A 14,996-nucleotide genomic window follows, 5' to 3' on the forward strand; every position below is an offset into this window, starting at 1 on the left:
ATGTGTAGCAGCAGGAGGCCTGTGTGTGTGTGTGTATTATAACATGTTTGTGCAACGTGTTGTTCCTTCACGTTGTGCAGATACATGTCTGTTTTCTGCAGCAAAAACAGGGGAGGGTGATTGTCTGCACAATCATTCAAGAGGCGCTTTTAAACTATGCCAAAAAAAAAAAAAAAAACACACAAAAAAATGTGTTGGTACGTGAGCTCGCGTGGAGAGGCCGGCACGTACACACACTCCCCGTGGAGCCGTTCCTGAGACGGTTTGGGGGTGGACAGGTTATTAAATTAGAGGTTTTGTGAAGGGGAGGGGCCAACTGGCTCCACATGTGGTTATCTCAACACAATTTATCCACTGTTGAAACGATCAATAACTTTTACTGCCTTAGTGCAAAGGAGGGGGAGCGGAGGGGGGGGGGGGGGGGGGCAGTCTGAGCTGACGAAGGAGGAGGGGAGAAAGTGAAAGATAATGAAAGGAGGCCAGAGGAGAGAAAGTGACAGGGTGAAGAAAGCAAAATGTGCAAAGGAAGAGAAATGTGTGCGTTAGGTCCTGAAGGCCTTCGGGGGAGACAGAGAATGTGACACCACGTCTCATCCTGTGTCAGGATCTTGTCTCGACTGGCCTGAAACACCTCCAGTTCCTCCAACTATGGCGGCCTGACACATCACTACATGTGCAAAACAATACAGGTAATGGTGCACTTTTTACCTAACGCTGTGTTACAGTGAGGCAGATCCTCCACACACACACACACACACACACCATCCTTAGCCAGCTCTCCACCCTTTTGCCATAATTTGTGGCGAGCCCCGCTGGAATGTGGTGTTTGGGGCAGTGTGGGGGCAGAGTGGCCGATAGAAGCAGGGGGCCCCCAGGCCGCAGTTCCTGGTCCCCTCTCCCCCCCCCCCGGGCTCTGAGCGGCCCCCACGTCCCCTCCATTCCTAATGCTCAAGTTACACAGCTTCAGGCGCCTTCCTCGGCCCCATGACGCATATCAAATGTAACACACTCGCTTAAAAACGTCAGCGGTGGGAGTAACTCACTTTAGCTCCATCAGATCAATGGGACACTCGATAAAAGCAGCTGCTGTATTTAACTACCTTTAATTTATTTAACAGGGACCAGTGGACAAAGAAAATGTTAAAACGATTTAAAGCAAACAAATACCGCCCCTTCACTGTTTGGGTTTTATTCAGAGCAAAATCAAGTCAAAAGAGTCGTTTGCGTACTCTGACAAAACAGGGGTGTGGTGTGTGTGTGTGTGTGTGTGTGTGTGTGTGTGTGTGTGTGTTTATTTGTCTGAACTTTGCGTGGGTGGCTACTCACTAGCTGCGGTGACGTTAGCGGGCACGCTAGCCAAGGCTCCGGTGGCCGTGCTGGCCACACACTGGTACCGGCCCACCGTCAGGTTGGACAGGGCGGGGATGAACAGGCCGTCGGGCCCCACCACGACGCCCGAGTGTCCGTCCGCCAGCTCCCGGCCGTTGAGGCGCCAGCTGATGTTGGCGGAGGCGGGTCGGGCGCCGCAGAGCAGTTTCACGCTGCCGCCCAGCTTCTGCACCACGGACATGGGCTCCTCGGTGAACAACGGCACCTCGTCTGAGGACAAAGGTCACACACACAACTTTAGAAGCAGGTAAGACGTCCTGAGACGCTCAATCAAGGCTGCAACTAATTGACAACCAAATCTCTCATTTTAGAACTTTTGAATCATCAAAAAGGTTTTGTATCAATCCTGTATCAATTATCCAAAAAGATGTACGAATGGAATAATCAACTCCGATCTAAATACAGTGATTCTTTTCTTCATCAGTTTGTCCATGGTGGCTAGCAAGGCTCATGCAAAACTACCCACCTCCCCCCCCCCCACATATCAAATAAACTGCCAAACAGTTCGCTCACTTTGACTCGAGCCAAAACACCTTCCTGCACCAGGTGCTTGGAAAAAAACTCATGTAAAAGGCATTCATAAAGTTGGCAAGGATTAAGTGAGTACTGTTTTTTTTTTTTTTTTTTTCTATTTCTCCCGAATCCTCCAGTTTTCCACCGTCTCAGTTTGTCTGCTCACCGGAGAGAGAGGCGCCGCTCTGCAGGCAGCACAGTAGCACTGCACCCAGAGCGCACAACACTGGCGCCCTTCTCTTTTTCATCCACGGAGTCCAGTCCCGCTTTCCAGACATCTTCCATACACTGCTCGCTGAAACACAGAAACACACACACACACACAAGGTCAGAGGGGTCAAAACAAAAGAAGCACAAACCACTTTATTCTGATAGACGCAAACACACACACAAAAACATCCATCGTCCTTCTAAACAGTCGATCTAGAGTCATACACAAGCTGCTCTCTATCGTACCAGCGCGCACACGCGCGCACACACACACAGGTAGTCATTAACGAAACACAACCCAGGTGAGGGGGTGCACTCTGCCGTACCCTCAGCAGCCAGACACAAATAAAGCCTTTCTTCTCCGTCAGCCCGCATCTCACCGCTGACCCCCCCCCTGCCCTCCCCTCCCCTCGTACCCGCACCCATCCATCCAGCGCTCATCAAAGGGGCGCCCTCATTCCGCAGGGCCGTAACCCGACCCCCTCGACCCCTCCCCGCTCAGGTGTAACCGATACAGGTAGAAGGGTGCAGGGGGGGGAACACACACAGGCCGCATTCAGACACAGGGACAAAGAACAACTAATGAGAGGCAGGACGGGGGAGGGGGGAGGGGGGGGGCATATCGCAGCAGCGAGGATCATGTGCAGGATGGTAGAGAGTAGTGCTATGGTTGCAGTGCATATTGCAGGGGGGGGGGGGGGGGAGCATGGAGAAAAACAATGTTAACAGTCGGCCTATTAACAGTTAACATCGAGAGGGGCGGTCTGCTCTCCCCCCCCTTGTCGCTTTCTGCCAAGTTTCCCAAATTCTTTCCTGTCAGGTTAAACTAACAACTTCCCGTCAGGATGAGGAGGGTGGTCCTGCAGGACTGAGTCTCCCCTCACATCATGTTTGTATGCATGCATGCATGCATGTATGTATGTGGACATGCACCCACTCAGGGCACAAAGTGTCCTGCGACAACGCAGCACAAACGGAAGCGCACAACTTTCTCCTACAGATCTTATTACGGCAAGGGGGGAATTAATCAAGTAGGGGGGGAGAGACGAGGGACTGTGCGCACACACAAAGCAGGATGGTAAGAGAATGGAAACTCTTACAGATCACCTTTATCATTTAATGGCAGCAGTGAAAATGTTTGGCTGCCTGGCACATGTGTTGCAAATGAGCAAAGCAGCAGGCTGGTGGAAAGTTGCTTTCAGCTGCCACACTGAGCGGCTGCATTTTAATAGCAAAGTATGATTGTTAAAAGTATAAAAAAGAAAATCTACAAGCAGCTTAGGAGAACACAGTCCAGGTCGCACCATGAAGAACAGTTCAGTGATTACATTGTTGAGGTGTGAAGTTGTGTTTCAGAAGAACCCCATGCCTACAATCTGGATTCTCTAAACAAACATCAGCTCTGTGCTGCGAACGCAGGTCAAAGCGTCTCCATGCGACCGGTATATTCAGTGTTCTTGATATTGAAAGTAACCCACAGCGCACACTTGAGTTGCAGCAGTGGGCTCCCTCAGTAAACAAAGCAACGAGCCGCCCGGGGGAAGCAGGAAGCAAAGCTGAAGGTCTGCGGCTTCAGCGGCCGCTCGCTCTGCGGACACGAACCGTTGCACAAACAAGAACTCACACACACATCTGCATGGAGCACCTGTCCCGACCGGGAGAGGGTCACCGACCGTAAACCACACCAGTCAAACCATCACACACAGCAGGACACAGCAGCCCCCTCACCTGACTAATAGAGAGTGTCGGGGGGGGGGGGGGGGGGGGGGGGAGAGCTTTGTTCTATCGGCGGTATGAGGAGGCCCCTCGTTCATCACCGCTCCCGAAAAAAAAAAAGAAAAAAAAAGGCCAAACTCCTTATGAGCTCGTCTGTCCACCTGATTCATTCGTCATCTGGGCTTTAAGATGAAAGTTGGCTTGACGTTCATGTCCAACTATTTCCAACCGTCCCTCCAAGACACTTCACGGACAGCGCGAGGGAGGGGGAAGAAGCCTCCAAGGGAAGGCTGATAAGAACCAGACACACACACGCGCACACACACACACACCTCCTAAATTAAGAACCAAGGGAATGTGGGTGTTAATGTTATCTGTTTTATAACAGCGCTGTAGAAATAAAACACACTTGAGAGCACTGAGGAGAACAGTTTGAACCGCTCAAACGGGCCAGTTCTCGTGCAGAAGTACGACTACGGGGAAGCGAAGCGATTTGTGGAGTCGTGTCGAGGAACTCACACTGGAGTCGTGACACTTTAGTGCAGAAAGGTCTGGTTCAGTTCTTAAAGTAAACGGCTTAACCACAGTCAAATCATCTTCATCGGTACTTAAAATGAGGAAATTGCATCACACTAGAGGATTCAAACACTCAAGGGCAGCATGGGGCCTTGCATAGTCGCACACACTGTGCTATTATTTAATAAATGGAATTTAAATATATATATATATATATATATATATTTTTTTTTTTTTACTCAGGGACATCAGTAGGTGACAAACAAATTAAATATAATTTCTTTGCGAGTGTCATTGTACAAAATCCCATGTGTCGTACGAGTTGAGGGGAACGAAACAGCTGGATCGGTGGATCCTTTTGTTCACCCTAAATTATTCAAAGGTTGTGTCATTCAATGGATCAACATTCAGAAACTTGAAAGCAACTTGACTTTTGTATTAAAAACAAAACAAAAAACTTTCTGACCTGGATTTGTGTTGAATAACCTGGGACTTGACACCCAAATGAAAAGAAAAGGTGTTTATACATGATGGAGGGAAGGCCGACCAGCTCCCGGCTGTGGCCACGATGTGTAGGCGAGCATCGCGAGTGTAGGTATGCGAGTGCCTTATATGTCATTGTGGGAGGGAGTCACTTGACAGAAGTTCATTGTGAGCGTGCTAAGTAAAGACACCGGGGCCCCTGTTCTCCCGGGGGCCACTGCCAGTCCCATTGTCCCCCTGCCTCCGTGGATAAATTCATTTTGACAACCCTGCTAATTGGAGAAAACCAGACTGGAGCCACCTCCCTGAGCTCTCACATTCCATCTGCTTTCTGGCACGGAGAGGGGACACGGGGGGGGGGGGGGGGGTATAGCCGGGTAGTAACTCCTTCTGAGGAGCTGAGCTGTTGAATATTTATCACCTCCCCATACTCTCCTCCTGCTCTCCCTCCTCCCCCCGTTTTTACGTCTTTTTACACCCCCCCCTCACACACAACGAGGTTCTCCAAACACAACAAAGCCCCCCCCCCCCCCCCCCCTTAAGATAAACACATGCGGTGTCAAGTGTGAGGAGTGCCGGGGGTTCAACTGCCCTGCTCGGGCCCGCGGCCCACAATGCCGTGCCGCATAGCTGCCATGCGGGAGGCCAGTTGCCCCTGGCGACGCTAACAGGCAGAACGCACCTTAATAGAGTGGAGAGTCATTGTAAAGCAGTGAGCCGGTGCACGGACAAAGACCCCGCAGACCCCTGGAGAAAAGGGAGACGCTACTCTGAAGGGCCCGGGGAAGAGCTGATGGGCCCCGCTCAATGACCAAAGAGAAGGGGGGGAGGGGAGGGGGGGTTCAATGACCAAGAGGTTTCAGAGTAGTGCGTGGAGAGTTTTAGGAGGCAGGGTGGGTTCAATGCCTTTATGGATGGATGTGAGATGGGTGAAGGGGGTTCATGTAGGCATGGGGGGGGTGGGGGGGGGGGAGACTCAAATTAATAGAGAGCAGGGCCTCGTGGGTTTGTGTTTGCTGGTCTCGGTTTGGCCCGCGCTTGTGCCGAGTAGAGGAGGATGAGGAGGGCCTGCTCAACAAACCAAAACCATGCCGGCTAAAGAAAAGAGCAACACGGAGGAAGGACATTCTTATTGATCACATTAGAATTTATGAACCAATCAAGTGTGTGGATCCTCACAAAGAGAAACATTTCAGAACACCGATGGACGCAATTAATACTCAATTGCTAGAATTGTTTATTGGATGGAACCGCTCAATCACGTATCATCGTGCCGCTAATAACAAAAACCCTTCAAAATAGATCTGACTGCTGGATTTGACTCTCCACCTCATTGCGGATGGTGACAACAGAAGAAGAATCGCTGTGCTTCTTCAACCTTAAATCAACTCCCATCTATCTCGGGGGGGGGGGGGGGGGGGGGGGGGGAACAACCTTCTGGAGTCTCATCTTGGCATGGAAGCTCTGCCCAACAGGTGGCGAAGGAGGGGGGGGTGGGGGGGGGGGGGGTCCAAATCTTCTCGTGACATCACTCGTTCTCATGCCATAAAATTACACATCAAAAGCCTCCCTAACGAGGTTGAGAATTCACCCCCTCCTCATTCATAATACTCTCTCACACACACACACACATATATGCACACGCTTCACAGAAGTTTTAACGAGCTATATGCCCATCCCCCCCCCCTTCTTCCCCCAAAACGACACTAACGAGCGTCTCGAGGATTAACGAGAGGGATCTGGACAGGCCCGCGATGTAAAAGAGAGGGGCGTTCTAATCAATTAGGCACCGCAGCATTTGCATAATTTAGATAACGAAGCTGAATTAACCACGGAGAGCTAATTACTGTGCCGCGGGTGAACAAATCCACCCCCACCCCCCCACCCCACATTCCTCTGCCCGGTGTGGGATGCCAGCGTGCCCATCGGGGCCATGGGAACGGGATCTGATCATCACCACTGCTGCTGGGGGAGTCTGAGCCAGGCGTGATGCACCAAACAGTGAGGTAGGTGGCATCAGCCAATCAGATCAGAGGGATGGATAGATGAAAGAAAGGAAGAGAGACAGGTCGGCACATACAAAGCAGGAAAGCCACCAGGATGGACAGACGAGAGGAAAGAGGGGAGGCTGGAAGGAAAGGGCACGTGAACACATAGCAGAACAGTGAGTAATAGCAGGAAAGACGACATGACCGTCTGAAAATAATAAAAAAAACAAAGGATAGCTTATAAAGAAACAATACCAAGAAATCTGAGAAGCTGAACAAAAAAAACCTGGCTCTAAGTAAGGACGCACTGTACCAACTTTAGACCGATAAAACATCAGTGAAGTACGGAGAGTTTGCATCTTCTTTAGTGGCCCTTCTGAGAAGCTTAAAACGATCATTAACACACAACTTTAGATTCAACCGCACTCGCCGTCACAAACTCGTGTTGTTGCATATTTCATGTACCCACAACCAGTACTTCCCCGCGCACACAACCGACGACACACAAGCAAGCAATCACAAACTCCTATTACATGGTAAAAGTATACTCACAGAGGCACATAAATATGCAGTTTTTCCAACACCAAACGTCAACAGGACACCAAACAGACTCCCACCGCGGCCCGAGATAAACTACACACAACGCGCCTTTCACGTATGCTAATATAAACCTTCATAGCTGTACATATCTGCACTCTGCTCCTTGTGTGTTCCTGTAGGGAGGGGAGGGGGGGGAGCGAGCGGGAAGGAGGGAGGGAGGGAGGAGGGGTGAAAGGGGCCCCCAAACTCCTCTGGCAGCTCATGCATCAGAGTGAATGGAACCAATTATAAATCAAGAGCAATTTCTGCCCATTATTCAGCAGGAACCGAGGGAAGGGAGGGGGGCATGGGGGGGGGGGGGGGGCAAAGAGACTGAGAAACTGGCCCTACAACTCTCAGTGGGAGAGAAAAGCACACAGAGAGAGAGAGAGAGAGAGACGTTATATGAAAAACAGATACCGGGAGGCATTAGGAAATAAAGATAAGAAGATGAGGGAATGGAGAGAGGCTGTAAAGGTCATACGAAACGACCGAAGGAGAACGTTATGGGAAAAACAGATACAAGGGGGGGGCGGGGTGGGGGGGTAAAGAGAAAGCGAGCGCCGCGGCGGCGAGGCGAGCGCCGCTGAACGGGTTTCCTCTAGGAGGAGAAACAGCTGGAGGAGGCGCTTTTCAAAGAGGGCCCTCGGTGTCAGGAGCTGGATTCGTGTGGCGTAGCGGAGCTACCATTTGTCCTGTCACTCAAGAGTCACAGACGTGCATTTTCCTGAGGGGGGGGGCAGAGCAGTCTATGGAAAATTCCAGTTGTGATAACCTCAGGGGCCCGATAACTAACTAATCTGGTGCCCAGTGATTTATTCTGTTGAATCATGTCTTCTCCTGCCAGTTTTACATTCTTCAGTGATGAGCTTTTTCTCTCTGGGGCAACACTTTAAATCTGATTATTGGGTTAGAGCCCCAGAACACGGATTCTTTGACTTGGATTTCTTGTGCTTTTGTTTTTTTCTGTTCGCACACGCTGGAGACAGGGATACACCGCCGAGTTAATATCACAGCACAGAGAGGTTTACGGAGCACGAGGCCTTTTAGAAACGTCTCATAACCCTAACCCAAGTGAGGCAAAAAAAAAATGTTTTTTAAATCGGCGAGGCTTAAAACGACCAGCTCCAGTCAGGGTGCAATCTTGTGCATGTGTGCGTGTGTGTGTGTGTGTGTGTGAGTGATCTATTAGAGCGTCTGGGTTGCTTTGGCTCGTAATAACAACCCCTAATCTTTGTCCAAATATCTGCTTTGCACACACAGGGCTATTTGTCCACACACACAGCTTTCTTACCCAAGTCTGGAGTTGATCAATGATCTAACGGCACTCACTCCAGCCTCAAACTGTGTGTGTGTGTGTGACGGAGACATCATGGCTTTAGTAACTTCATTATCCAATCAAGAGCGTCTTAACTTTTACTTTAAGTAGTGGAACAAATCAACTCAGCTTGTTTAACGGCTCTGGATAATCCCCATTAGGCTGTTCAGATAACAAATGAGTGGGACTGTATTCATAGAGATAAAAAAGCTTCAACCTATTGTTCCAAATGTTATTGAAACCTTAGAGAGAAAAAAATTGTGTTTTGCGAAGGAACGGTTTCCTACTAAAATAAAAAATTTGAATCTCTTTATTTCTGCTTTACTCACATTGAATTCATCTCCACGATGGCCTCAATAATCTACCTCTGTTTGCTGGTGGACTGTTCAATTCATCCGCCCGACTGTCTGGACTTTCTCCTTCTCTGTTCCCCCCACATTCCTCCTTCCTCTCGGTCTGTGATCCTGGATCAGGAGGAGAGAGGTATGCAACCACCCCCCCCCCCCCCTGCCCCCAGGGGAGGGGCTTGGACCCTGGCCACCTGCCGGTCCAGGTGTCCCGCTATGGTTATCCGATGTCTGGCTGGACACAGAAACCCTCCCGGGGGGGGGGGGGGCTCAGGCCTCAGGCCCCCCCCCCCCCCCCGATCTGTCAGCGCGGGAGGACTAATGCAGCGCATGTCCAACAATGTCCGGCTCCGGGAAATGAGGCGACCTTATTTGCCGACAAGCGTTTTCCGGACCAGTTTATGAAAATTACCCCACCCCCCTCCCTGTTTAAATTATAAAAGTGGAAACTAACCCGTTCTCTCTCTCCTCCCCCTTGTTCTAATGCAACACTCACAAAACGACCATGCAGGTGAGGATTCCGGGGACAACAGTGACAAGCAACGCATTCCTTTGCAAAGAGAGATAACCATGATTGGACAACTAGAACACACACACACACACACATACATACACACACACACACACACACACACAACCACACACCTGTAATGACCCCGTGAGTGTTCCTCCTGTCACAGAGATGAAAGCATGCCCTCAGGAAGGACTTTATATTTTTCTTCTCTTTTGTTCAATTAAAGCCAATGTTACACCCTCTGCGATAACACTGCTGCCTTGCAGCCCTGCAGTCAGACCTCAGGAACGTTGGCTCACGCACAGACGCCGAGATCGGCGCAGCGACAGCAGTCCCGGTGGAACCGCTGGATGTTTGCAATCTGCACAAAGCATCGCAAAATCCATCGCCGCCGGAATACTTTGATTTCACCTCCAGATGTTCAAAACGCAACAGACGCGAGTCAAACAAGTCGAATCCTGTCCTTCCACTTGGATCTCACGTCAATATTCAATATGGCAGAGTGCATTTCCGAGGCACTATGGATGTTGGCTTCGTACCTAAATCCACAGTAACTTTTCTTTCCGAGCGACAGCAGATGAATACGAAGCTCCGATGCAATGCTTCGAAACTATCCTCCAGCTTCGGGACAAAGAAAAGACAACGGGCAGCTTTTGTCGCTGCTACATGTCTGTTTAAGATCAATCACACACAAATTTAGGGTTTAAAAAAAAGAAAGAAAAAAAAAAGAAGCTCCAGCTGGCAACAGTGAGACAAAGAAAAGGCGCCAACACACCGACACGCCTCGGGTTCAGCAACCAGAATAAAATAAAGTTTCTTTCTTTCTTTCTTGTCCCGACAAACAGGGTTTTTTTTGCCTAAAGTTGTTTTAGTCCCAAAATATAATAACGTACAGCATTTAAGGAGCCACCAACCTGAAAGCCTCTCGACGAACATCGCATCTTAAGAGGGGGGGTGGGGGGGGAAATCATTACAAACACCTGTGGAAGTTTTCCTGTGGCATTCAGTAAGAACTTGGGTGTATATTACAATAGTCTCGATTGTTCCATGACTGTACGGTGTGATGGATCAGAGCTACAACTCACACTGGCTGCACGGCCTTGACATATTCCTTTAATATTTACATAATGTCTGACAAGATTGATAATGAATAGTTGGCTTTTTCCCAGCTCCACACAAGTGATCAAAAGGGTCCAAACTGTGAGAAACGGGCAGATAATCAGACTGGAATCAATTAGTCCAACTTTGATCCACCGGACTGCCAAAGACGATCAACAACAACAGCAACGGAGCCTGCTAGCAAACAACAAGAGGCTCCTTTTTCACGGAGACCAATTAATTTGCTCATGAAGCCGTGCGCCTAATTGGACGAGGCCATGCCCGTTCGTTTAGACTTTTAATCCAAGTGACATTGATTCGGCGGGAACAATCGGGCCCTCTTGGCCGAGGCCACGTCCGTCACTGGAGGCCAAATGTAATCCAAACAACAAAAACGACACCTGGGGTCCGAAACTCGAGCCCCTGCGGCTGTTCCTGCAGGCGGGCTGTTTCCCTGCAAACCCCCCCCCCCACACACACCTCTACCTCTCTGCACCCCCCCCCCCCCTATGCGAGTGACACCCCTGGCCATAACAGTCATATTAGCAGCTTTGGGGATTAAGACAAACATTTTCTCATTGAACCAAACCTGAATGAGAGGATGAAATAGTGAGGGGATGACACGAGGAGAGGCTCCTCACAGGGAGGCAGGATGCTGCATTCCTGGCTAAGCTGAGCAGCTGTCAGGTCACCCGAGGCTTGAATTAGGACATTCTGACACCAGGCTTTGCTTTGGAGGGTAGAAATTACGTTTTGGTAGCGTTCTCATCATTTTGACCATTTGGTGAATCAGCCTCCAGAAAAAAAACTATACGGGTGATACAAAAGCATCCATAAGGAACCTGCTGGTCCATGACGTCATTCATTCATTTTAGCAGCATCGCTGCCAGATGATGATGATGATGGGGGGGGGGGGGGGGGGGGTAAATGTGGAAGATCTCTGGGTCTGTTTTCTGTTACCTTATAGCAGCGGACTATAGGCTGCGGCCTGCAAAACGCACACACACACATGTGTCCCCCAAAAACCACACACACGCGCGTCTTAAAACACAGTTGTAATGTTCTGCAACGTGTCACACACGACTGAGCGCGTTCCTGAGTTACGCATCGTGGTGTAAAAAGCGGAGAATTACATCCAGAAAACGAAGGAAACTTTGGAAAGGAAAGTATGGAAGCTGCGCTCGGCCAATCAAAAACAGGCAAAGTCCGAAAGCAAGAGAAACGGGTTTTTATTAAAAGGGAGTCCAAACCCCTAGAAACGCACGTTTCCACCCCAATAAAGTAGATACGCGATGGAGGAGAAACGTATGCTGCGAAAACAAAACAAATGTGGCGATCACCGGAGTCCGCGGCGCTTAGTAGCGGCTTCTTCCAACTCCGAAAAAAAAACCCTCTTCTCTGGGAATAAAGTCACAAGTTAGTTGGTAAAAACTTACGCCGCACTGTAAACAGCCACACACAAAAAAACAACCGCTACTTGTATCCATAAGTGTGGAAACGGTGTGGAAACAACGCGCAACAAACATGGACCCGCACGGAGGCACAAAACTCACCAAAACGTCCGTGCGCGGAGCTCACAGCTCGTCTTCGGCTCTCGGGTCTCTTTGGCTTTAGTCCCCCGAAAAAACAGAAACAGTTTGCGCGTCTCGTCTCCCTCTAAAGCCTCGCTGCTTTTTTTAGGTGTGGGGGGGGGTGTAATTTACTGCGATGCCTCCGACATTTTCTTCGGCTCCCCAAGTTCTCACATTGAAAGGCCGTTTTTGGATGACTGAGCTCTCAAACAATTCTCCCTTTTGCGACGCCTTTTCGGGTCCTCCCACTTCCCAAGCAGGAGGAGGGATCTGAACAATAGGGCCTGGCCCCCAAAAAAAGAAAAAGTCCCAGAGCTGGGTAATGCGCCGCCAGTTCCTCCTGACGAAAGATCCCCCCCCCAAAAAAAAACAAAAAAACCCAGGGCTTCCCAGAGGTTTCGGTGAAATAGTGATGCCTGGTTTCTCATCTGTGAATCTAAAAAATACCGTGTCTTTTTACAAGTAAAAACTCCTAGAAACTCAAATTCTTAAGAACTACGGTGTCCCGGAGGGGGTAAAAGTGCGGCCCCTCCCCCTCCGCCTGCTCTGTTCCCCCTGATTTGGTATGCGTCGGTCCCCATAGAGTTTGTATTGACCCCCGTCCATTGAAGCCTGCAGGCCCTCCAGTGCAGCTGTGCAGTGCTGTGTTGTGTTGTTGTGAACTGGACGGGCCGGTCAGACACACACACACACACACACACACTCTCATACCACAGTGATCACAGCTCGCCCCCCACCCTGGAATTCTCTTCTCCGCTTCAATCAGCACACTTTGAAATGAAGGGCAGCCGTTCCTGTCCAGTTCATTAATAGCTGACTATTCCCAGATCACACGCTCTGATAGGGGGGGGGGGGGGGGGTGCGGGTGAGGGGGGGTAGCGGTGGGAAGTCGGCTCGTTGAATGCAGGAACTCCCACCATGATGTACCTGGCGGGGTTGTTGCCTCCCAGCAGGTCTCCCTTTACCTCCGGGGCATTTTAAGACACCTGTTGCTCTTGTTCAGGGGGGGAAAGCGACCGGCTCGGTTGGCAAATACGGGAAACCCACCCGGCATTGGCAGACTGCAGCCCCCCCCCCCCCCCCCCCCCCTCTGCACGTCACACCCAGCAGGATGCTGTCAGGGAGTCTTAAAGGGTGGGTGTTTTCCAGTGTTGTGCTGCAGTTCGCCAGCACTTTGCAGAGCTCTGCCAATGTTTTGGTGTTGTTGCTGCCGAGCGGGGGGGGGCTCTGTTTGTATGTGCCTCCCTCACATCAGCGCCAACCTGCGCTGCACTGAGGAGTACCAAGGGGGAGTGCGAGGAGAATAAAAAAAATGGGGACTCCCGAACCCCAATAAAACCCTCTGCGATGCCCCCCCCCCCTCCACCTCCTCTGCATCCCTCCATGCAGGGCTGGATGAATTAGCTCGGGACAAAGGGCTTTGTGGGGCGGCCATGAAAGGCCTATTAACCATGCTGCATCCCCAGAGGCCCGGCCCGCAGGACACCGCCTCCCAGAATGCTACTCTCTCAGCAGGCCGCAATCCCAGCATGCACCGCTTCCCTTCAGCGCTGACCATTGTCACCCCGCGAGCCTCACTACAGAGCAGATTGTCATGTAGATGATTATGAATGTTGTTATGAAAGTAATGGAGAGGGAGAAGGAAACACGTGTGTGTGTGTGTGTGTGTGTGTGTGTGCGTGTGTGTGTGTCGGTGTGCTGTGATTTGTGCGTTTTACCAACAAAGAGTCGTCAGATGGAGTGGGAGCGCTGAGAGTTTTGGGTGTTGGCTGTCAGGTGTGAACTCGTCCAGTGTGTCCCATTAAACAGTGTTTTGTACATCAGCGCGTGTGTGTGTTTGTGTGTGTGTGTGTGTTTGTGTAGAGCGTGAGCGGATATTTCCTCACCGGTCTTAACAGTGTGATGCTGCCTCCTCTGCGACCTCCTCCCTCCATTGTTTAGCTGGGCGCCATGACAACGACCCGCTCTCTCCTTCCCTCTCTGTCTCCCGCTGACCTTAGCAGCTGTGTCACTTCCTCCGAGCGACAAAAAAAAAAACAGATTCAATCACGCGCACACTTTGTGCTCCGTGGGCACGGATCGTTACTCCACAGGAAGTGAACGACACTGAAGTGCACTGCTGATCGCGAACGCGCCTCGCCAGTTTGTTTCTGTTTTGCTGAGTTTCACAACGCGACAGCGGTGCGGATGGACGATGCGGGGTCGATGACACGTCTCTGCTTGCCCTTCCTCGGGCGTCGCAGTCCTACGTCTCACGGGGCCTTCACCGCATTCTCTCACACTCACAGTCGGACAAAAAGTGTGACTTTGGTCCCACGGCGTGCAGAGAAGGTGGGCCTCTCTTCACAGTGGGCAAAGGACACGATGTGTTGAGATAACCCTGAACACAATCAAATTATTGTTTTTCTAGTATCTCACAGAGTTCTTCATCAAAAACAACGACAACAACCCAAAGCTGCTCACTGCTGGTTGCTGCATAAACAACCTCAGTCACGGTTCAAATGAGTAAAATAACCCAGACATTCAAACAACAGGTGTTTCCACAGCGATCCAGAGAAGGCCTTCCCCATTGGCGACACTTAATGCCATTACAGTATCTGAATGAAGGACTAAATGAAGCATGGTGGGAGCAGCACTTCTACTTCCTGATGTTTTCTTAGTGTGTGCACTTAAAAATAAACTCTCGCCATTAAGGGATTCAAAGGGGGGGTCAGCTGCTCTAAATTTCTCTTTGGCATTTCTACATTTTCACAA

At 50.4% G+C, this 14,996-nt stretch overlaps 1 protein-coding gene across 2 annotated transcripts in view; it reads right to left on the reverse strand.

Moving 5' to 3' along the window:
• The window catches only part of boc (BOC cell adhesion associated, oncogene regulated), a 21,171-nt gene extending 8,690 nt beyond the window's left edge, over positions 1 to 12,481 (reverse strand). Inside the window, exons 1-3 of one of the 2 annotated variants that reach the window (XM_037456373.2) lie at positions 12,225 to 12,481; positions 2,069 to 2,197; positions 1,327 to 1,599 (exon numbers count right to left, since the gene is read on the reverse strand). In XM_037456373.2, coding sequence (XP_037312270.2) covers positions 1,327 to 1,599; positions 2,069 to 2,180 — 385 coding nt within the window. In that variant the 5' untranslated portion in view covers positions 2,181 to 2,197; positions 12,225 to 12,481. Of the gene's footprint in view, positions 1 to 1,326; positions 1,600 to 2,068; positions 2,198 to 7,367; positions 7,501 to 12,224 lie in introns of those variants that run through there. The other variant, XM_062559330.1, reaches the window with a different exon arrangement.
• Positions 12,482 to 14,996: the final 2,515 nt, after the last annotated feature.

Source organism: Pungitius pungitius, chromosome 19 (assembly GCF_949316345.1).
Source record: "Pungitius pungitius chromosome 19, fPunPun2.1, whole genome shotgun sequence".
Lineage (NCBI taxonomy): Eukaryota > Metazoa > Chordata > Actinopteri > Perciformes > Gasterosteidae > Pungitius > Pungitius pungitius.